Source organism: Carcharhinus amblyrhynchos, chromosome 11 (assembly GCF_965287045.1).
Source record: "Carcharhinus amblyrhynchos chromosome 11, sCarAmb.v2.hapA, whole genome shotgun sequence".
In the NCBI taxonomy this organism is placed as follows: Eukaryota; Metazoa; Chordata; class Chondrichthyes; order Carcharhiniformes; family Carcharhinidae; genus Carcharhinus; species Carcharhinus amblyrhynchos.
Genome location: NC_137334.1, coordinates 12904206 through 12928272, shown reverse-complemented (window position 1 = coordinate 12928272; position 24067 = coordinate 12904206). Strand labels below are relative to the sequence as shown.

The 24067-nt window shown below is 43.2% G+C and overlaps 1 protein-coding gene across 1 annotated transcript in view; it reads right to left on the bottom strand.

Annotated features, from left to right (window-relative positions):
* The window catches only part of LOC145349917 (ATP-dependent 6-phosphofructokinase, liver type-like), a 63438-nt gene extending 55858 nt beyond the window's left edge, over positions 1–7580 (bottom strand). Inside the window, exon 1 of the mRNA XM_080198583.1 lies at positions 7296–7580. Coding sequence (XP_080054709.1) covers positions 7296–7380 — 85 coding nt within the window. The 5' untranslated portion in view covers positions 7381–7580. The remainder of the gene's footprint in view (positions 1–7295) is intronic.
* Positions 7581–24067: the final 16487 nt, after the last annotated feature.

Below are 24067 nucleotides of genomic sequence, written 5' to 3'. Positions count from 1 at the left end.
GTGAGATCACATCTGCAATACTGTGTCCAGTTTTGGTCCCCTTATTTGAGGAAGAATGTGGTGGCATTGGAGGCAGTTCAGAGGAGGTTCACCAGACTGATTCCAGGGAACAAGGGGTTGACTTATGAGGAGAATTTAAATAGTTTGGGTTTATGCTCGCTGTAGTTTAGGAGGATGAGAGGGGATCTGATCGAGGTACATAAAATTTTAAAAGGGATTGGTAAAGTAAATGTAGACCTAATATTTCCCCTATGGGACAATCTGGAATAACAGGTCACAGCTATCGATTGAGACGTGGTAGATTTAAAACTGAGATGAGGAGGAGCTACTTCTCGCAGAGGGTGGTGAATTGTGGAACTCGCTGCCCCGTAGCGCAACGAAGCCCGAATCATCGAATGGTTTCAAGAAGGAAATAGACAAGTATCTGATTTTAAAAAAGGGATAAGGAGAACAGATGGATTCGAGACCAGGGAGAGATCAGCATTGATCCGATTGAATGGCGGATCAGGCTCGATGGACTGAATTTGCCTACTTCTGTTCCTAATTCCAATGTTCCTATGAACCAATTAAGACATTTCCCACTTGGCCATACACTTTGGCACTGTACTGCTTAGATGGCAGCCATATATGTAATATTTTAAGGAGGTCTTGAAGAAATGTTTTGTAGGGGAATTTATATAAAAGGATGAGTGTTTTTTAAATGGCTAAGGCTCTGTTATTTACAGGATTCAAAAAAAGGGTCAAGGATTTGGTCCTCCAGATCGTAATAGCATATCCAATGGATTCTCCAACAAGGGTTTAACACTGTAACTCAACTGTCACTAGCAGTGCTGGCATTGATGAGAACTAATTGAACAGATTAAATAAAAGATGGAAGACGTGGAAGTCCCTGGGTGATATTTTCTATATCCCAAATCCTCTCCTAGATGTTATGCTGTTTTATATGGTGTTAAACTTACTGATTAGATGACTCCAAAGGCTGGATTTTGCAGCATGTCTGAAGACAGGAAGGTTTGTAAAATGCAGCACCTGGCCTGCTCACTGCCTTCCTGCCCACTCCTGACCTTCCCCATTTTGCAGGGAGGCGATGGAGGTCTCAGATGGCCAGCCTGCCTGCCCGCCCTTGGGTATATTGAGGTCCTTAAGTGGCCAATTAATGAGCCATAAGCTCATTAACGAGCTGGTGCAGGGCAAAGATAGCACACAAAAAAACAATACTTTTCACTGCATATTAATACAACTTACAGCACTAATTGCTGCTGCCTAATGCATCACTGCAACAGTTAACTCACTTTTACCTAAACTAACATTTGAAAAATTACTGAAACACGGAAACCATTTCTGTGGCCTCATCCAGTGAGAGAGTGGAGAAAAAGAAATGATCCGAATGGAGGTAATGAGCCACAGCAGTGTGAAAGTAAGGCATGAATAACTGAATTTAATGCTTCATCTGCATCACATTGTAGCCCAGGCCATGGACTTAGTTTTGCCTTGGGGTAAATCAACCTCTCAGCCTGCTCACAAGAGCCCTGCAGTCTGACGTTTTACCATTAACTGAAACATAAAAATTTGCCAAAAGATAGAGAAGATTGTGACCAATTTGCACAACTTCAAATGATCTGGATTTAAAACTGAATACACTGGAGCACAGGAGTAACGGTGGTGTTAACTGTGGCTTAGATAAAAGCCCCCATGTCTCAGAGACAAAAGGTCACACGTTAAAGTTCCACTCTCGCATTCCACACACAAAATCCAGGCTGACACTCCCACTGCAGCACTGAGGGAACACTGCAATGGCGAACGTGCCACCCTTTTTACTCAGATGTTAAAGCAAGACTCCTTCTCATGTAGATGTAAAAAAACCCCGCTGCACCCCATATTCAAAGAACAGCAGGGGAATTCTCTCTGGTGCTCTGGCTTCTTACATGCACCTCTCAATAAACACTGCTAAAACAGATGATCCTTCTGTCACAATCTCATTACTGCTTGTGGCAGCATTTTGCAAACTGCACGTTGTGCTCCTAACATGTTAAAAGTGTTTCATTGATTCTACAGTGCTTTGGGACATCTTGATGCTGTGAAAGGTGCTTTACATAGAAACATCAAAGATAGGAGCCGGACGAGGCCATTTGGCTCTTCGAGTTTGCTCTGTCATTCATTACGATCATGGCTGATCCTGCTTTTTCCCCATAACCTTTGCTCCCATTCGCCCCATTAGAAACATAGATGCAGGTCTTTTTCAGTTTTGAGTGTGGAATCTAATAAGGACAACGAAGGGCCCAATGCCTGTCAGCATTCTTGGCAAACTGATCACCAGGAGCCCCATTGGAAATATTTCCCAAGGTGGCAACAACGATAGGAAAGGGGTGAGGATATGAAGATGATTAGAAGGTAGGTCATATCTGTCTAGTTCACTGAATCTTTTGAGCAGGTCACAGATGTTATGGATAAGAGGTGTCTATCATAGAATCCCTACACTGCAGGCCATTCGGCTCATTGAGTCTGCACCAACCACAATCTCAGCCAGGCCTTATTCCCATAACCCCACATATTTACCCTGTGAACCCCCCCTGATACTGGGGTCAACTTAGCATACCCAATCAACTTAACCCGCACATCTTTGGACTGTGGGAAGAAACCGGAGCACCTGGAGGAAGAGGAGAATGTGTAAACTTCACATAGACAGTGACCCAAACCGGGAATCGAACTGGGCCCCTGGTGCTGTGAGACAGCAGTGCTAACCATTGTGCCACCGTGTTGCCCCTATCAAGGTTATCTGTATGGACTTTGCGAAATGGCAAAGAGTGTTTGGAACACTCCATAATTTTCCAAAAAGGATATGGATGTCGGGACAATTGACCACAGGTGAGTTTTCTACATTGGAACAGCGACTACTCCACAAAATGTACTGCATTGCTTTGCCCCAAGGTTATGAAAAGCACTATATATTTTTCTTCCTTCTGCAGCAGGTGTGAAATAAGTGCGACACATGAGTTTGCTAATGTGATCATCAATAACCACTCTCAGAATGTCGACATCTTAGAAGTTTCTGGAAAGCTTGCTCAAAAGATGTACAGGTCAACCCAAGGTTAAACTCAGAATTTATGCCAAAGTGCTCGCACACTTGCCAGCTCATTTCACAGCAAGTTTAGCTGGGGAAAGTTTAAAGGAGGGTCAGATGTGCAACAGACTGAACAGAGATCAGTGATTATGAGGAATTAACAATCGTGTTATTTCTTGCTTGCGACAAGCAGGCTGAAAAAAGAGACAGGAACTGTTGCAGGAATGAGATGAGATTACAGTTCGAGTCCTGATTAGTGTGGTCAACCTCAAAGAAACATTAGAAATCTGAAATCAGATCAGTTGTGCTTTAAATGAGCCTTGCAAAAATTAGTAAAAAAGTGCTTTGGACATTTGGGCAGCACACTGGTGAGCACTGCTGCCTCACAGCACCAGGTACCCTGGTTTGATTCAGGCCTTCACTGTGCAGTCTGCACGTTTTCTCTGTGATGGCGTGGGTTTCTTCCAGGTGCTCCAGTTTCCTCCCAAAGTCCAGACAGCCACAAGTTAGGTGGATGGGCCATGTTTAAATTGCACCTTACTGTCCAAAGATATGTAGGATAGGTGGATTAGCCATGGAAAATGCGCAGGTTTATGGAGAATAGGGTGGAGGGGAGGGCTTGGGTGGGATATTCTTTCAGAGGGTCAATGCAGACTTGATGGACCGAATGGCCATTTCCTGCACTGCAGGGATTCTATTGGTTCCGAAATTTCAGAAATTTTCCAATCCATCACTCAAGAAAATCCAGAGAGAGCTTTAACAGAGAGGAACCTGAGTACATGCTAATGCAGATTGGAACTGCATTCTAAACACTTCAAATTTGGGACTGAAAAATACGTGCTGAGTGTTTTCCTTCTGAACATCACTCATCCATACATGGCATGTCTGGACAGGGAGCAGCTCTGAGTAAAATCTGGGGAGACCAATGCTGAAGTGGGTGCCCTAATGATTTACAACCTCTCACTTTCTCTCTCTACTAATCAAGTCTCTCTCACTCTCTCTTCCCCCTCACAACAATAACTCTGAGAGACAGAGTGTCCCCTCCCATTTCAAAGCCCCAGACAATATTATTAACACAATTATATTACAATTGAGGAGCATAGATAAGGTGAATAGCCAAGATCTTTTTCTCAAACTAGGGGAGTGCAAAACTAGAGGGCATAGGTTTAAGGTGAGAGGGGGAAGATTTCAAAGGGACCCGCGGAGCAACTTTTTCACACAGAGGGTGGTGTGTGTATGGAATGAGCTGCCAGAGGAGGTGGTAGAGGCAAGTACAACATTTAAAAGACATTTCAACAGGTACATGCATGGGAAAGTTGAGGGGGATTTGGGCCAAACACAGGCAAATGAGACTAATTCAGTTGAGCGAACTGGTTGGCATGGACAAATTAGGCCAAAAGGCCTGTTTACATGCTGTAGATCTCTATGACTATATAAATTAAATTCCCGGTTAGGTGACTGTCTGAGTGAAGTTTGCATGTTCTCCCCGTGTCTGCGTGGGTTTCCTCCGGGTACTCCAGTTTCCTCCCACAGTCCGAAAGACATGCTGGTTAGGTGCATTGGCCATGCTAAAATTCTCTCCTGGTATATCATGCGCAGGAATATGGCAAATAGGGGATTTTCACAGTAACTTAATTGCAGCATTAATGTAAGCCTACTTGTGACACTAATCAATAATAAATAAACTTATTTCCACGAACATCAGCTGTGAATGGCAATATCAACAACACTGAGGGTGGTATGGTAGCACAGTGGATAGCACTGCTGCCTCACAGCGCCAGGGACCTGGGTTCAATTCCAGTCTTGCATTACTGTGTGGTATTTGCACATTCTCCCCATGTCTGTGTGAGTTTTCTCCAGGTGCTATGGTTTCCTCTCACATGCCAAACATGTGCAGGTTGGCTGATTGGCTACGCTAAATTGCGCCATGTCAGGGGGACTAGCAGTGTAAATACGTGGAGTTATGGGGATAGAACCTGTTGTCAGTGTGGGCTTGATGGGCCGAGGGATTCACATTCTCCCCGTGATTCTCCTGGTGATCAGTTTGTGTGAGTTTCCTCCAGGTGCTCCACTTTCCTCACACAGTCCAAAGATGTGCGGGTTAGTTTGATTGGTCATGCTAAAATTGCCCCTTAGTTCTCTGAGATGCGTAGGTTAGAGGGATTAGCAGGCAAACATTTAGGGATATGGGGGTAGGGCCTGGGTGGGATTGTGGTCAGTGTAGACTCGATGGGCCAAATGGCCTCTTTCTGCACTGTAGGGTTCTACGATTCTATTAATAACTGAGTGTCCCTTCTTACTTTAACTCCCACTCCCCCGATATGGGCAGCATGGTGGCATAGTGGATAACACTGCTGCCTGACAGTGCCAGGGTCCCGGGTTTGATTCCCAGCTTGGGTCACAGCCTGTGTGGAATTCTGCCAGGTGTTCAAGTTTCCTCCCACAGTCCAAAAGATGTGCTGGTTAGGTGCATTGACCATGCTAAAATTCTCCCACAGTTTTTCCACAGTAACTTCATTGTAGCGTTAATGTGTCTACTTGGGACATTAATAAATAAACTTGAAAATTTTATATATGTATATATTAACAATTATACAAATACACAACTTACCTATATACATGAATGATAACATCAACAACTCTGAGGGGCTGAGTGCCCCCTCTTATTTCAACCCCATCCCCCATAACATATGCATTAACAATTATATAAGCACACAGTTCAACTATATACATGAACATTAACCATGAATGGCAATATCAGCGTCCACTGCATTACAAAGTAGATATAGTCAGTCCATGTGGAGAGACAATCTCAGTAAGAAGTCTCACAGCACCAGGTTAAAGTCCAACAGATTTATTTGGCTGCACAAGCTTTCAGGGCGCTGCTCCTTCATCAGGCGAGTGAGGACTTGTATTCACAAACAGGGCATATAAAGACACAAACTCAAATTTACACGATAATGGCTAGAATGCAGGTAATCTTACAGGTACAGACCATGTGAGTGGAGACAGCATTAAGCACAGGATAAAGGGATGTGTATTGTCTCCAGAGAGGACAGTTAGTAAGACTGTTAGTAAGGCAAGTCATGGGGGTTACAGATGGTGTGACATGAGCCCAAGATACCAGTTGAGGCTGTCTTCATGTGTGTGGACCTTGGCTCTGCTCAGCAACTCTGCGCTGTCGTGTGTCATGAAGGCCGCCTTGGAGAACGTTTAAATTGAATTTGTGTCTGTATATGTCCTGTTTGCGAGCACAAGTCCTCATTCATCTGATGAAGAAGTAGTGCTCCAAAAGTTGGTGCTGCCAGATAAACCTGTTGAGACTTTACCCTGGTGTTGTGAGACTTCTTACTGCTCCCAGCCCCATGCCGGCGTCCCCACAGCAGAGGGACAACCTGCCAGGCGGCACGTCCTCCAACACGTGACGCGCGGCCGCCATCATTGAGGCTGGCAAACCATGAGGCGAGGGAGAAAAATAAATCAGTTGCCTTCACAAAACCCACATCACCCGCTTACAGTTTGTACCCTGGGCGAGAAATGACTGGAAAAAAGTTAGAAACGTTTGCGGAAAAGGGTGGACCCCGGGCTGGCTGAAGAGGTGGCCGCTGCCCGTCTCAATGATGGCAACAGCGCGAGGGGGGAGGGGGGGTTCGTTAACGGAGCGATTGTGACCGTTGGGCTCGAGCGCTTTCCGGTAGAGAGGAGATGAGCCCCGGTTAGTCACTAAACTCAATAACTGACTGAAAGACCAAATGAGAGCTTAAAAATAACCAAATTCTCACATGCAACGTCCAATTAAAAAAAAAACCGGGGCAGGTGGCGGATGATGAGGTAAAAGTAAAATAAAAATTCAACAAACATCCCGACCCACGGGGAGGAAAACAAACATCGAATTAATCTCGAGATCAAAAGAAAATGATTCCCTTTTCCATTGAGAGCACTGAAAGCTGTTGGTGATGCTCCCACCCCCTCCCCACTCAATTCGATGCATTTGAGAATTATTTTTGTCGCCAAATAAATCCCCACTTCCTTTCACCTCTCATTTGGTCACCACCCTGTCGCTTTTATTTATTTTAAGAATAATAATCCTCTTATGCTGTTTTGCACTCGGGGTGGGGGATTTAGGGGTGAAATGCTGCAATTTTTCTCTTCGTTTCATGGATGGCTTGTTCATTTTTCTCTCTCTCTCACATACACATTTTTTAATGTTCAAAAAAAAATTTTTAAATGCTACCTTGTGCATCTCCCCCGCTGGTCAACACGGCGATGGATTTTCCAGCGCCTCTGCTCCTCAGTTGCTCCATGTCTACTTGTGCCATGATGTCCTCTCCTCTCTGCAGTGCACCTGATTCTCCCTTCACTGCTTTATTTTGGGGGGTGTTGTTAGGTGTGGGAGAGATTGTCCCTCTGCCCCCTGAATCACTGTGTCTGACCACGCCAGCCGAGCCCCCTTTCCAGCAACGGAATGCAAATGTCCACCCTCCTCACAACCCAGGAAGACATGCCCACTTGCAATCTGTGCTTCAGTAACTCCTCCCTCTCAGATCCCTTCAGCTTATTTTTTACTATATATTTCTTGATAGTCACAAATCACTGAAGGAAACCCAGTCCCGCATTCAGCCCCAACTCTTGCCTCACCATTGTGCTGCCAGATTTTTGAATGGACTTCCCTTGCATTAAGTTACTCTTTCTCTACACCCTAGCTGTGACTGTAACACTACATTCTGCACTCTCTTTCCTTCTCTGTGAATGGTATGCTCTGTATAGCGCGCAAGAAACAATATTTTCACTTTATGCTAGTACATGTGACAATAATAAATCAATATCAAAAATTTGATTTGATTTCATAGAATCCCTACAATGCAGACGGAGGCCATTCGGCCCATTGAGTATGCACCGACCACAATCCCACCCAGGTCTTATTCCCATAACCTCTCATATTTACCCTGCTAATCACCTTGACATTAGGGTTAATTTGGCATGACCAATTAACCAAACCCACACATCTTTGGACTGTGGGAGGAAACCAGAGCACCCAGAGGAAACCCACGCAGACACAGGGAGAATGTGCAAATTCCTCACAGACAGTGACCTCAGGGCAGAATTAAACCTGGGTCCCTGGTGCTGTAAGACAGCAATGCGAACCGCTGCGCCACTGTGCTGCCTCCAAGTGATTTTATGATTTTCACATTTTGATTTGATTTATTATTGTCATATGTATTAACATACAGTGAAAAGTATTGTTTTTTGCATGCTACACAGACAAAAGTTCGTAGAGAAGGAAACGAGAGAGTGCAGAATATAGTGTTACAGTTATACTAGGGTGTAGAGAGAGATCAACTTAATGCAAGGTAAGCCCATAAAAAAGTCTGACAGCAGCAGGAATGAAGCTGTTCTTGAGTCAGTTGGTATGTGTCCTCGGACTTTTGTATCTTTTCCCTGATGGAGGAAGGTGGAAGAGAGTATGTCCAGGGTCCTTAATTACGCTGGATGCTTTTCCGAGGCGATGGGAAGTGTAGACAGAATCAATGGATGGGAGGCTGGTTTATGTATTAGCATACCGTGACAAGTAGTAGTTCTTGCATGCTAAACAGACAAAGCATACTGTTTATAGAAAAGGAAAGAGTGCAGAATGGCGTGTTACAGACATAGCTAGGGTATCGAGAAAGATCAGTTTCATGCAAGGTAGGTTCATTCAAAAATCTGATAGCAGCAGGGAAGAAAATGTTCTTGAGTCAGTTGGTATGTGACCTCAGACTTTTGCATCTTGTTTTGTATCATGTTTTCTTTCTGGGTGAAGTTGCAGGTTCATTTATTTTGGGGCAGGATTGGAGCTGATTTTTCTCCTTTTGTACTCTCCTTGCACAAACCAGAAACAATTCCAATGTCAAACACAGCTTCAATGTGCAAGAGAACCTGAGATGCAACATTACCTCACCCACCCCACCACATCTTCAGTGGTTTTTGCCCTTCAATGGATTGGGTGCATCCTCAACTCTCTGATTTTATTTAGAGGGTAAGATATAAGTACCCTTCTAGGTATAGATGACAACTCAATGCTCAGTGCATATTGGTAAGAAATAACTTGGGTCTACGTAGTGTCTCCTTTCTCAAAGCATTGGCAGCACAGCGATTAGCACTGCTTTCTCAGAATGCCAGGGACCCAGTTTGATTCTGGCCTTGGGCCACTGTCTGTGTGGAGCTTGCACATTCTCCCAGTGTCTGCGTGGGTTTCCTTCGGCTGCTCTGGTTTCCTCCCACAGTCCAAAGATGTGCAGGTTAGGTTGATTGACCATGCTAAGTTGCCCCCTAAGCATCAGGGGGACCAGCAGGGTAAATATTTGGAGTTACAGGGTTAGGGTCTGGGTAGGATTGTTGTCGGTGCAGGTTTGATAGATCGAATGACTTCTTTCTGCATTGTAGGGATTCTATGATTCAATGATCCCAGATGAATTACTCTGAAGCGTTTTCATCACTGTTTTGTTGGTGAACTTGGCACCCATTTGGTGCTCAGTATCATCCCACAAACAGCAAATCTTTTGATGTTGGTTAGACTGAGTACTGTTGATTCAGGGAATAGTAGGGAACTAGGTGGTATGAATCCTGAAGAGCAATATATGAAGGAAGGGGCAGGAGGAGTTGGGAAATGAGAGAGGAGGTGAGGAGAAGAGAAAAGGAGGAGAAAAGGGCAGGGCAATAAAAGGGAGTAGGTGAGCAGTGAGTTTACACACTCGGGAGTGGCTGTCTGAATCTTTCAAATATACATTGGAAAATCTTGGCATTTCCACTTTTCCTAAAGAGACCTTCGTGTTTTCATTCTGCCGCTAGTTTGGGGGGCTGGGGGGCCGGGGGGGGGGGGTGGGGGGGGTTGCGCACAGGCTGGTATAGTAGTAATGTTGCTGGACTAATGATCTAGAGGTTCAGTCAGATTATCTGATGACATGGACTCAAATCCCACCATGGCAGTTAATAAACCTGGAGTATAAAGCTGGTATCAGTAATGCTGACTGAGAAAGTATAATCAATTGTCATAAAAACCCAACTGCTTATTGAATGTCCTTTGTAGGTGGGAAATCTGCCATCCTTACCTGGTCTGACCTATACATGACTCCAGATCTACAGCATTGAATCCTTACAGTGTAGAAGGTGGCCATTTGGCCCATTGAGTCTGCAATAATTCTCTTACTAAGCCCCCCACCCCTCTGCAATAACCCCACACATTTACCTCACTAACCCACCCCATCCCCCCAACCTACACCTCATGGGGCAATTTAACATGGCCAGTCCTTCTAACCTGTGCATCTTTGGACTGTGGAAGGAAACTGGAGCACCCGAAGGGAACCCATGCAGACATGTGGAGAATGTGCAAACTCCACACAGACAATCACCCAAGGCTGGAATTGAACCTGGTACCTGGTGCTGTGAGGCAGCAGTGCTAACTGCTGTGCCACCTACTGTGCCATCGTTGCCATGCAGCAACTCTTAACTGGCCTCTAAAATGGCCCAGCAAGTCACTCCATTCAAGGGTAACAGGGATGGGTACCAAATGCTAGCCGTACCCACGTCCCATAAAATTGGATAAAGTTTGGAGAGTTTGCATATAGAAGCATTACCTAGAATTCATGCTGTTGTTTTGATTACTTGGAGGGGGCAGGAAGGGGACAGTAGCCCCCATCACATTGTCAGAGGTGTACTATTTCTATTAATTGGTCACATAAATATGACTTACTTACAGGGTTATCTACAGGCACAATGCTGTTAGAATGTTGTGGCCACCCTGTGTATATATCGATAATGGGAGAAAGAGAGCTGGTTAGCTTTATACATACACTGCTTTTATTTAATTATCACTTATTGAGGAATACTTTTGTCACAATATATGATAGGTGTACTATTTCCATTAATTGGTCACATAAATATGACTTATTTACAGGGTTATCTACAGGTACAATGCTGTTAGAATTGTGGCCACCCTGTGTATATATTGATAAGGGGAGAAAGAGAGCTGATTAGCTTTATACATACACTGCTTTTATCTAATTGTCACTTATTGCGGAATATTTTTGTCACAATATATGATACTTTCACTTTTTTGCTGCTGTTGGATAATGGCACAGAATTTTTGATGTGGAGATGCTGGCGTCGGACTGGAGTAAACACAGTAAGAAGTCTCACAACACCAGGTTAAAGTCCAACCAGTTTATTTGATAGTAAACCCACAAGCTTTCAGGGTTTGCCCCTTTGTCAGGTGTGTGGAGAGTTCCCTCTCCACTCTCCACTCACCTGACGAAGGGGCAAGCCCTGAAAGCTTGTGGGTTTACTATCAAATAAAATGCTTGGTCTTTAACCTGGTGTTGTGAGACTTCTTACAGAATTTTTGAGCATTGATCCAGGAAGTTGACAGTAAAGAAAAGGTGCTCACTGTTGACCTCGAAGGAAGTTACCCATGAATATCTACTAGTTTATGTGGCATGATTTTCCTTTATTCCAGTGACATTTTAAGTCTGGTGACAAGTGGAGGACATGTCTTGGCACGCAGCAGTAATAATAACAGCAAGTAAGTAGCCAATTGTATCCACATAGAGCAAATCAGGAAATTAAAAACACCAAATCTTTTCATTGTTAATTTTAAGTGATCCTGATTGAATTAAGATAAAAGCTGAAACAAAGTTAAACAAACTTTCAAGAAAAGGACAAATAGATATATTTTTAATTCTGCCTTTTTTATCATTATGGATACATTTGATATTCAACAAATATAAAAAGTAGCTAACCAGGGCAAATGGGAGTGTTAGCAGTCATTAGGAATGGGCAAAAATGCTGGCCTCACCAGCAGCGCCCTCTTCCCATTGGAAGAATTAAAAAAAATCAGAGTTTAGTAGGCTATTAAAACGCAGTTACACCTCATTCAACAAGGTGTAATGGTTAGAAAGGTTTGTACAGGAGGAATAACGCACTGAAATGGAATTTCTCATCAACTCATGATTACGGGGAAGATTGCAGTCTATAGAAGTGCGCCTTCTAGAGGAGCGTGAACTTCTGCATTTTCGTGTATCCTGAGCAAATGTGGACTCCCAAAAATGTTGTCAGCTTCATTTAAAGCAATGGTGGTGAATCTTTCGCTTTCATTACCACAGCAAAATCTGCGCCATTGACTTGCTGATACAAATAGATTATTAATTGAATGTGAATCCCTGAAGCCAAGCTGAGTTTAAAGTGATTAGTCCACCACTTATTCTGCACAGGAGACACGATGTGGTAATGTGCAGCCACCATTTGTGTCTCTGCAAAAGTGCAGAAGGGATTTGTATTGATATCCCAGCACTGGAGGTTGGCTGCACAGGGGCCCTGACCTGTTCCTGAACCTGTTCAGCAAAGACCACCAAGCAAGTTCTAAGTTTGCCATTTGACAGATGGGATTTATTAATGACTTTTTGTGTTTAAGAACATAAGAAATAGGAGCAGGAGTAGGCCATCTAGCCCCTTGAACCCGCCCAGTCATTCAGTAAGATCATGGCTGATCTGCTAGTGGTTCAGTTCCACTTACCCACCTGCTCCCCATAACCCTTAATTCCCTTATTGATCAGAAGTCTATCTATCTGTGACTTAAACACATTTAATGAGGTAGCGTCCACTGCTTCAATGGGCAGAGAATTCCAACGATTCACTACCCTCTAAGAGAAGAAGTTTCTCCTCAACTTTGTTCTAAACTGACTCCCCCTTATTTTGAGGCTGTGCCCTCTAGTTCTTGTTTCCTTTGCAAGCAGAAATAATCTCTCTGCCTCTACCCTGTCTACCCCTTCATTATCTTACATGTCTCTATAAGATCCCCCCTCAGCCTTCTAAACTCCAATGAGTGCAGACCGAATCTATTCAATCTCTCCTCATAAGCTAACCCCCCCACCTCCAGTATCAACCTAGTGAACCTTCTCTGCACTCCCTCCAAGGCCAATATATCCTTTCACAAATAAGTGGACCAAAATTGCACACGGTACTCTAGTTGTGGCCCCATCAGTACCTTGTACAATTGCAGCAAGACCTCCCTGCTTTTATACCCCATCCCCTTCGTGATAAAAGCCAACATTCCATTTGCCTTCTTGATCACCTGCTGCACCTCAAACTGAGTTTTTGCGATTCATGCACAAGGCTAACGTTCCCGAGTCTGGATGACAGCACTTCAAAGAGATCTGGCAACATCTGCAGCTTCTGAAATCAACCAAAGGTAATGCCTACTGTAGAATGAAGTGCTGCTGTGATTTCAGCTTCCAGGTGTTCAGGGGTGTGGATCTTAATGAGACCTGGCCACTTCAAATGTTTTACAGGACCCAGACAATAATAAGGATTTTAAGCAGAAAGATGCCTGAATGTAGATAATGATCTATTACTGGAACACCTTTGTATTTAATTTCTTATCATCTCAAGAATTGATCATTATTTTCATCCCATGATTTTAAAGTGATCTCCAGGATAACAAGGAGAAGTCCAGCCACGAAAGCACCATCGTGAGATCAATCATGATGATACTGAAAGCAGAGCAGATTCGATGGGCCATACAGTATATTCCTACTTCTGTTTCTTATGTCCCATTCTTTAAAAGAAAATCCAATTAATCCCACTTCCTTTATTTTCCCTACACCTTGCATTTTTTCCTTTTCAAGCATTCAACCAATACCATTTTAAAAGTAACTACCAAATCTCTTCTGCCAATCTTTCAGGTTGTGCATTCCAGATCATAACAATTTGCTGTGCAAAAAAAGTTTTCATTTCCTCCATACCTCCCCTATCACCTCCCTCGGTCAAATCTGAGGTCAAATCACCTCCCCAGCCCAAGGCTTCCTCCCTAATCACATGGCCTTTGAGGAACCCCTGGGCACAGTTGGAGGCAGTACTTACCTCCTTGCCCCCCTCAGAAGACACTGTGTCTGGTCCCTGCTTGTGAGGACCATGAGAGATTGGTGCCTGGGGAACTCCAGTGGGTGGGTGGGTTGGTAGGAGGCTACCAGGAGGTCAGAGTATTAGGCCTCAAACCCAGTAATTACATTTAGGTCATTTAAATTAGTTCTGATCAGATCCTCACTCTGGGTTATAGGCTGATCTCATCAGACACAGTGGGCCTGGAGACTCACAACAGACTTGATGCACAGCAACAATCCTGATTTGGCCCTCTTGCACAATTCAGCAGGCCATTGGGAATTACAGCAGGGACTAATGGCCCTGGGAAACCCCCAGTCCCCCAGTTTAGTGACAATACCACTATGCTTCTGCCTATGGTACACCTGTAAACTTTTTGGATAAGCAAGGGTTCAATCTTTAATACACATGTTCCTTTATTTCTGCAATTAGACTGCAGCTCCGTTATTGTGATTGGCTTTGAAAATTCCCAACACTTTGCCAATACAACAGAGAAGGCCAAGGGAAAGTTAGTAGATTGTGAAGTGTTTTGATAGGGTAGATAGAGTGAAACTGTTTCCACTGGATTGTTAACCAGAAGGCATAGGGTGAATACAATTGGCCAAGGAGCCCATGCTGGTGGTGGGAGAGGCATAGGTGAGATGAGAACTTTCTTTGCACAGCAAATTGTTATGATCTGGAATGCACAACCTGAAAGATTGGTGGAAGAGATTTGGTAATTACTTTTAAAATGGCATTGGTTGAATGCTTGAAAAGGAAAAATGCAAGGTGTCGGGAAAATAAGGGAAATGGGATTAATTGGATTTTCTTTTAAAGAGTGGGCACAACTCGAACGTAAAAAAAAGGAGTAGGAATATACCATATGGCCCATCGAATCTGCCCTGCTTTCAGTATAATCATGACTGATCTTCAGCTTCAAGTCCATTTTCCTGTCTGCTCCTCACACTCTTTAAGGTAGGATAAGTCTCCTCCTGTGCTCTATGAATCTACAGGTGATCAGGTCCTATGATGTAAACATATGTTTAAATGTGCCTACAATGAAAGATATTGCAATTCAGCATTTGAAGCCAAAAATAGTTTATTCTTGACTATCAGAAGGTAGTACTCAGTGAGTAATACACAACAGTCCTACATTTTTGCAGGTACCATAACTGAATAAGACTATGTAAGTAATAATTAAAACATTACAAAGTTTTTGAAGCAGCCTAATTATAGAAGAATTTAAACTCAAAAAGTGTGCTTGTCATAAGGAAGTGATACTCACATTTCTATGTTGCTTCTCAAGTACAGAATAATAAAAGTAAATCAAAGGTTAAGTACACAGATTTTTTTAAAAATGTGGTGGGGGGGATGCGATTCTCCCAAAAAAATTCTGAGTGTTGAATTCACGTAAAAATTGGAGTAAATTCCGCTGGTCTTTTCAGCGGAAGTTTCAAAATGAATTTTCCACAATCTGTGCACTGCAGAATGCCTCAGCACGAATTGCGCTGAAATTCAGTAGTCGGGGCCTATTCCCACTGGAGAGGCCAGCAGCCTAGTACTGAGTGGGCCACTGTGCATGCGTCGATCTGTCAGCACTGAGATTAGTATCTGCTCAGTGGCCCCGCACTACCGGCCTCCCAATCACTGGCCAGCCCCACGACCCCTGTATCGCTAGCCCACCAACTCTGCCACAGCCCAATTACTGGCCTCCGCGAAAATATCTGGACCAGCTTCAAGCCCCCACCCTGCTCCACCTGGATCTCCCCCCCAAAAGCCCCAATCTCATGATTTCCACCCCTCCCCTTCCCACCAGCAGCACTGACCTTCCCCCTGCTCCCGCAGTCCCAACACCCCAATGGCAGGCTGAGCCCTCTCCACCCCATGTCCCAATGCCCAACCCCGATCGCTGGCCCCCTCCTTCTGATCGTGATCTCAGTGCAGAATGGCAGCTGGACCCCCTCTCACCCTCATGGATTGCCCCAGAGACTCCTACCCCGTAAGGCCCCTGCCCATTAGTCCCTACCCCCTTGGCACTGCCCAATGCCTGGTGGACAGTGTCAAGATGTGCCTGGGCATTGGCATTTTGCCCCTTGGCTCTGCCATTGATGCCCATGTCCATGGAAATAAAAAAAAAGATTTTGAAGAAGGGCAGATGTATTCTCTCTACTATCTTGGCCAACATTTGTCACTCAGAAACATCACTAAAATGTATCTGGTCAATATCACATGGCTGTTTGTGAGTCCTTGCTTTGTGGAAATTGGTTTCCACTTTTCATACATTAAAATATTGACTATCCTTCACAGCATTTTAATTGGCTGAAAAGTGCTTTGGGATGGCCTGAAGTGATGAAAGCCAAATGTTTAAAAATACAAATTTTTAAAAATTTAGATAGTACTATTAAAAAACAAGGAACAGAAAGACAATGTGTGGATGAACAAAGAGGCCTTGAAGTTCAGAAACACATTTCCTTTAAAGTATAGGGAAATCAATCTCAAAAAAGCCAACATTTTTGATTTTAGAAATAGGGACATAGAGGAACAGTGTATTGAAATGATGATAAATTGTACAATACAAAACATTAGTTGGACTACAGTTAAATAACTCTCCTTATGTACTCTATTTATAACACGCAAGAAACAATACTTTTCACTGTGTTCCAATACATGTGAAAATAATAATTCATATCAAATAACTGGGTGTAGGATAGAATAGAATGCCTACAGTGCCGATGGAGGCTATTTGGCCATTTAAGCCTGCACCAACAACAATCTCCCCCCACCAGGCCCTATCCCCATATCCTCATGTATTTACTCTGCTAATCTCCCCGGGTGTAGTTTTGGGTGTTTCAATTAATATTCCACAAAGGATGTTAAAGTAACAGGATAGTGAGGGGAGAGAATCACAGTCAGATTTGCTTTCGGTTGAGGCTTATTTTTGCATATTTCTGCATGTCAGATTCTACAATTATCAGTCATATTTCTCCTTTCCTCTTATCTCTCCTCAGTCTTCCTATGCAAGTATATTATTGTGAACAAAGAATAATATTTCAACCTTTTTAATCTCAAATATATATAAAAAAACTAAAAGCCAAATATTCCAAAAGGTGCAAGCTATTTTCCCAATCCTTTTGTCGCCATGTCTAGTCAGTCTGATTAGATGTTGCAGAATAATATCAAAAAAAATCTGTCCAGGGAGGACTTGCAACTAACAGAGAGGCTGCCCTCTCCAGCTAAGTAATTGCTGGGCATTAGGAGGAGACAGAGTGCTTCAGGTAACATTTCTGTTTCCAGCTTGTCTCAACTTATGGACTGCTTTGTAGAGTAGTGCTCCATGATCAGATGTTATTGGACACATAGGGAAGCACTACTATTCATAGGCATTCCTCTTCTATTCTGTGTCAAAGTTCTGCTTCTTCTATTCTGATCACCTGGTATTATGACCACGTGAGGTGGAGTATGAAGGCTCTCCTATTCTTCCACTCCAGATTCGACTATTTTACATGTTTTTTTGAGAATTCAGAAAGAATATGCTTCTCCGATTCTTTAAGAGTCCCACTATTTACACTTTGAAGTTGTAAAGAATTATTCAGACAGGTTTTCTTGGGTTAAATGAAGAACAAGACATGTTTCTTGAAAATATTTTCCAAGCTAAGAAAACGAGGTGAAATGCAACCACCATTCATCTGTCACACATATTCACATGGGTTCACCCACCCACCCACCAATACAGATGGCAGAGTAGGAGAATTTGGATTTGTTTTCCAATTCATGAAAAATAAAACAAAGGAGCATGCTCTTAGCTGTTCCTTGGCTGATCTCAATTTAGTGGTTCCACATTGTGGTTGTTTTGTTTAGCTGTCTTCCTGGATTAGGCCTGTGGAGCAGAGTTCCACATATTTTTCTGAAAAGATTGCTGTTCACAGTCGGTTTCTTGTGTTGGGAAACCAGGCACAGCAATTCCCAAACAGAGTGAGAGGGAGACGCAGAAGACAACAGGATTTTCTGGCTGCGTTCACCTAGAGGCTAGACGTTCCTGCCTGAGGTCAACGGACCTTTGCATGGTCCACTCCCACCCACTACCATTCCCATGGCGGGTGGGCGGGACAGGGATATTCCACCCAATGACTGAATACAGCTTCAAACACTGTGTTCGGACAATGATGTCATATAAGTGCAGGAACAGCTGCCTTTTCACAAGCTCTGGTGCCACTCAAATTTTAGTTCTCTTTTTTGTCCTTATGCATAAACCGTAATTATGTGACCCTGTCAATTGAGTGGGCAGTTTCCTCGGTGAGGGCTCACTTTCGAACCTTGGAAATCCTGCCATGTGGTGTGTCAAATATCCTGGTTGATTTGGAGAGATGGGGCCAGTGAAGGAATATCCATGTACTGAGTCTCCCAGGAAGTGCTGTGAATGATTTCCCGGCTGAATTTGAGAACTGGCTGCCATGCATTCACAATCTCGATCTGAAGGCTGGGCACTTCAAGTTTGCTGAAGCACATTAGCACATTATGTACGGTTTCGAGGCCTGGCGTTGTCTGAAAACTCCGACCACTGGTCTCATGTTGTCTTGTCCTCGGTGTTTATTGAGAGGGCTTTGAGACGGTCAGATACGATGGGCCTTCACCATCTGCCAGGGCCTGGGTGTCTCTTTGCCAAGGCTTCGGGACAATGACATGGTGAAGTATCCTGGAAAATAGTTTTTTTTCCTGTTGTTGGCATCTCTCGTGTGTTTGGAGTAGGGGGTAATATGTATTGGTGCACTCCCAGCTGTGGTTGGTTAATCCTTGGGTATCTAGCCTTGCTCTGGTTGGTCATTTATATTTGGCTACATGGGTAGTAGCAGTGGTTACCTGAATCTTGTTAATGGCAGGGCCTAAGTTATGCCTCTGGGGTGCCTTGATATATGGATGGTTTGCTTTGCTCAATATAGCTGAGTGGTGTAGGTCAGGGCAGTTGGGACTGTGGTTATTCTGGCCAGGTGGGAAGTATGTCAGTTGGGGAAGTAGGTCGCCTTCCCCCGAAGGTATCCCCTTTTAGAGATGTCTGGATTTCTTTTTGACTTGAGACTTGGTTCCCCAGGGATGTAGCATTCTGTTGGATTCAGAGCCCTAGTCCGAATCTGAGTGCCTTGGTTTGATGTTGTAGTCTTTCTTCGGCTGGAAGGTGGGCTGGATGGAGTAGTAAAAGTTTAAAATTTATTTATTAGTGTCACAAGTAGACTTCCATTAGCACTGCAATTAAGTTACTGTGAAAATCTCTAGTTGCCACACATAGGTGCTTGTTCGGGTATTCTGAGGGAGAATTTAGCACGGCCAATACATCTAAACAGCATGTCTTTCAGACTATGGGAGGAAACCTGAGCACCTGAAAGAAACCCACGCAGACATGGGGAGAATGTGCAGACTCTGCACAGACAGTGACCCAAGCCAGGAATTGAACTCACATCCCTGGCACTGTGAGGCAACAGTGCTAACCACTGTTGCTGCAGGTGGGCTCATATGGGGACTTCCAGACTATTTTCTTTCTGGAGGCTTGGCTTTCCCTGGAGAGGGAGGGGCTACCGTATCCTGTTTCTTATAAGGCTACACTGCTTTGTTCCCACCATCTTTTTCTGGAAGTGTACATTGCTAGACTATGTTTTGTGTCTGTTGGCTAATCCTGGTCTTCCTCTCTCCCCGGGGGTTTCTTTCTTTATCTGGGTAATTGAGGAGCCAATTCTTGCTCTGATTTGTTATATCTAATTCCAGAGGGTTCCCTTGCCTTGTTGGGAGGAGAGTTGTATTTATCCCCAATTATAAACCTTGCCCTGTCGTGTGACCCTATCCCTCTCCATTGCAATAATGAAGGACACCAAATTGTGGTCAATATCTCCAAAGTGCTCTCCCACAAACAAATCTAACACTTGGCCCAGTTCATTACCGAGTATCAAGTCCAATGTGGCCCCACCTCTTGTTGGCTTATCCACATATTGTGTCAGGAAACTCTCCTGCACACATTGTACAAAAAGTGTCTCATCCGAACTATTCGACCTATAAAGGTTCCAATCAATATTTGGAAAGTTAAAGTCACCCATGATAACTACCCTGTGACCTTCACATCGATCCATAATCTGCTTTGCCATTTCCTCCTCCACATCTCTATTACTATTTGGGAGCCTATAGAAAACTCCTAACAACGTGACCAATCCTTTCCCATTTCTAATCTCAGTAGGCAGATGACTTTCGAAATGCCTTTCAGCAGCCGTTAAACTATCCTTGAGTAACAATGCTACTTCTCCACCTCTTTTTCCGCCTTCCCAGAATGAGCATGTTGCTGAACAGATTAGCATTTATTATTAATCCCAAGTTCCCCAATGAAGACATTTGTTCTCCTTTTGGTTTAATACAACAAATTGGCTAGCAGAGCCATTTCAGAGTGCAGTTTGGTATAAGACTGTCCTATACAGGCCAGACCTACAATCTACATATCCGGAACGGCAAAGTATCTCAAAGATTTGAGCCAGGTGCCATGTAGCAGCAGCATGAGCGGTGTTCATCATTAACAGATGGGATTTCCAGTTGTCCCACCTTATTCACCTTCATTACTTTCCATTTCCCTCCTGGTATTTGATAAGATGTTTACCAAAGTTCATTTTCCCAGCCACATCTTCTTCTTCAGTGACTAATTCCACCTTACCCTATGTGGATTCTAACTGAAATTCCATCCTTCATGTTTCAAATCCACCCAGGATTACAGGTATCTCCAAGACATACAATGTTCTTTAGACTACTGCTCTCACTGTATCCTGAGATCTACACTCAGTACCAAATGCTGCCATGTATATACACTTGACCTCCCTCCAGCAGCACCAACTCATCCTGTCCCAAAGCTGTCTTAGTCCCTAGTTTCATTTCATCCTTTATCTCATCTGATGCCACCATCAAGCCAAAAAGATATTTTGCCTATCACACAAATGAGTAACATTGTATGTGAGTTTCAGTGCCAATGTGATACTAGGCATGTAGGCTGTATGTCCCAAAGACTGACACATCAAACAGTATGTCCCAGTCTCTGTTAGCAATGTATAAGGTACAGACCTTACCCAACCAGCCCATGCTTGCAAAACTCAAAACATTAGATGTGATTCTGCGATTGGACAACATTTTGCTACATTATCCTCAATTTGCTAAGAGTTGTGCTGACAACCAATTTAAGATTGTCAGTTGGGTTCTCAGTGTGGTGCATTTGTGTGTACTGGAAACTACATATATTAGTATACAGAGCCTTGTTCTTTACAGACAGAAAAAGATATGATGCATGCTTCAGCTAAACAAGATAAGTGACAGCCATTCGCAGATTCTATTTGCCAGTCAATCTATTTGCCAGCCAATCAGCACTTTCTTCTCATATACTTTTCCTCTTATAATCAGTATTCTGCAAAGTGTCCTGATTTGAGGCAAGTCAAAAAGCTTCAACATGTCTTTTATTTTAAGTTCTGTACTACCAGATGACTATTTTGTTTTAGTGTTTAATTCCGTGTCACCTCTCTTCTAGGAATGCCTACTTTTCTCTTCTCTCTGATGGGATTTCCAGTTGTCCCACCTTATTCACCTTCATTACTTTCCATTTCCCTCCTGGTATTTGATAAGATGTTTACCAAAGTTCATTTTCCCAGCCACATCTTCTTCTTCAGTGACTAATTCCACCTTACCCTATGTGGATTCTAACTGAAATTCCATCCTTCATGTTTCAAATCCACCCAGGATTACAGGTATCTCCAAGACATACAATGTTCTTTAGACTACTGCTCTCACTGTATCCTGAGATCTACACTCAGTACCAAATGCTGCCATGTATATATACTTGACCTCCCTCCAGCAGCACCAACTCATCCTGTCCCAAAGCTGTCTTAGTCCCTAGTTTCATTTCATCCTTTATCTCATTGACACCTTCCTTCCTTTTAGCTGTTATGAAACACAATCTCCTAAAATTTATGGGTGCTTAGGCCCCTCCGAATACTTCCTTCCCTTCCCTCTGATCCCATGTCTCCTTTTAATTCCATCTCTTGTATTTATTATACTCTCCAATCTTCCCTCTGATGCCGAATGATCTGTGCTCAGCAGAGGACTCAATTTACCTTCTAATCCCTTCCGTTAAATTTAAGGATTGTTACAAAGTTGAACTCTTCTGTCACCTTCACCTCACATTCTCTTCTTTGGGCTTGAGTCCCACCCTGCTCCACCGACTGTTTCGCTGATTTCTAATACTTTTATTCATCTGGACCCCTCCCTCTGCCCTCTTGCCTGTGCTTGATCTTTTCATTACAAACTGTCAGCCTGAAGTTTGTTAGAATGTAGCCGGTGACAACTTTGTATTGGATGTTTGGCCTGCAAAAGAGCACAACTTTGTATTTGATGTAATGTAACCAATGGTAACAAGATGTAAGGGTCAGCTGACTCAGTAAACCATGAAATCAATTACAGAATGATGTAACAGTCAGCTGACCAGCTGACTCACTATAAATAAGAACCTGTGTAGAATTGTGGGGTGGCTTGAATTGGCCCAGGGTGAGGCCCCAAGTTTGGAGTAATGATGTTTCTTTATTAAACCCTTTCTTTGATTTATAAGTTGGAGTAAGTTTTGTTCTATTTTTATTGTCTGCATTTGAAGAGTTACTTTTGATGAGACATTGATAGCAGAGGAAAACCCTTCGTAGCTTGGTGTTTGTTTTTTAAGAAGTGCTACAACCATGGCAGAAGGTAGAAGTAAATTGGTGGGGTTGGATTGCCCCTCCTTCTTTGCAGATGCCAAACCATATCGGCAATGGAAAACAGGAGTGGAAATGTGGATCCTTGTTACCTCAGTACTGAGAAAAAAGCAAGGCACGGCATTAGCTTTGTTGATTCCATTTAGGAGCAAGATAAGAAGGAAAGTATTTTCTAATTGGACAGTAGATGCCCTAAATAGAGAAGAAGGGCTACAGCTCCTGATACAATACTTCGATAAGTTTTACCAAAAAGATGTGTTCTTGGAGAATCATGAAGGATGGCTGATGTTTGAGAGGAGTAGGAGACAAGAGGTTCAGTCCATGGAAGAGTATATCATGGATTTTGATAGGGGCCGTAACAAGCTAATGAAATTTAGTTTGGAGATTCCAGATGTGGTATTGGCCTTTAAGTTGTTGGACTGTGCATGTCTGTCACACATAGATACTCTTTTGGTAATGACTGGAATACAATTAAGGGGAACAGAATCAAATGCCAGCATCATTAAAGAAGTTTTTTGGGAAACAATCCTTGCCTGCCACCTTGTTCAATGCAGACTGGAATGCCATAGCAGCCAGAATGGAGGAGTCAGTGGTGGCTCAGCCGTGTGCCAGGCTAAATGGTACATGAAGACCCTTAAACAGAGACAGTTACGTTAATTACAGACTTAGTGTTGAAAACAGTTATAACTGATTTGAAAATGGGGAAAGAAAATGCACATGGGAAATTGATAAAAGATGTTTAAATTGAAGGTATGCTGGAGGGATTGTGAATCGCTGTTTCCAATACGGTTCCCCATACCACTTCATTGTAAACTGTCCGAAAAGAAGAAATCAGATCTTTGAAATCACGTGACACGGAATACATGGAAACTGATAGTGAAGAGGATAAGGACCAGGATTGCATTGTTTTGGTGTCAGAAAATTTAAGCCCCATAATGAGCATCCTGATAATAGACTCTCAACTGTGCTGTTTTAGATAGTGGATGTATGTCCACTGTCTGCGGCCAAGATTGGCTAAATTGTTATTTAGGGTGTCTTGATCATAAAGACTGAAAGGAAGTAAAAGAACAAGATAGTTCCACCTGCTTTAGGTTTGGAGATGACAACACACTAATGTGCTCCAAAAGGGTGATACTTTCCTGTGGGATTGTGAGAATCAGTTTATTTATAAGTACAGATGTAGTTTCCAGTGATATACCTTTGTTGTTAAGCAGTTCTGTGATAAAGAAAGCTCAGATGACCATCGATTTAAAACAGGATAAAGCTATGCTATTTGGGAAAACTGTGGACCTACATTTTATAAGATCTGGCTGTCATTATCTTCCTTTAGGCTAACTGAAATTATCAGATCAAACGATTCAAG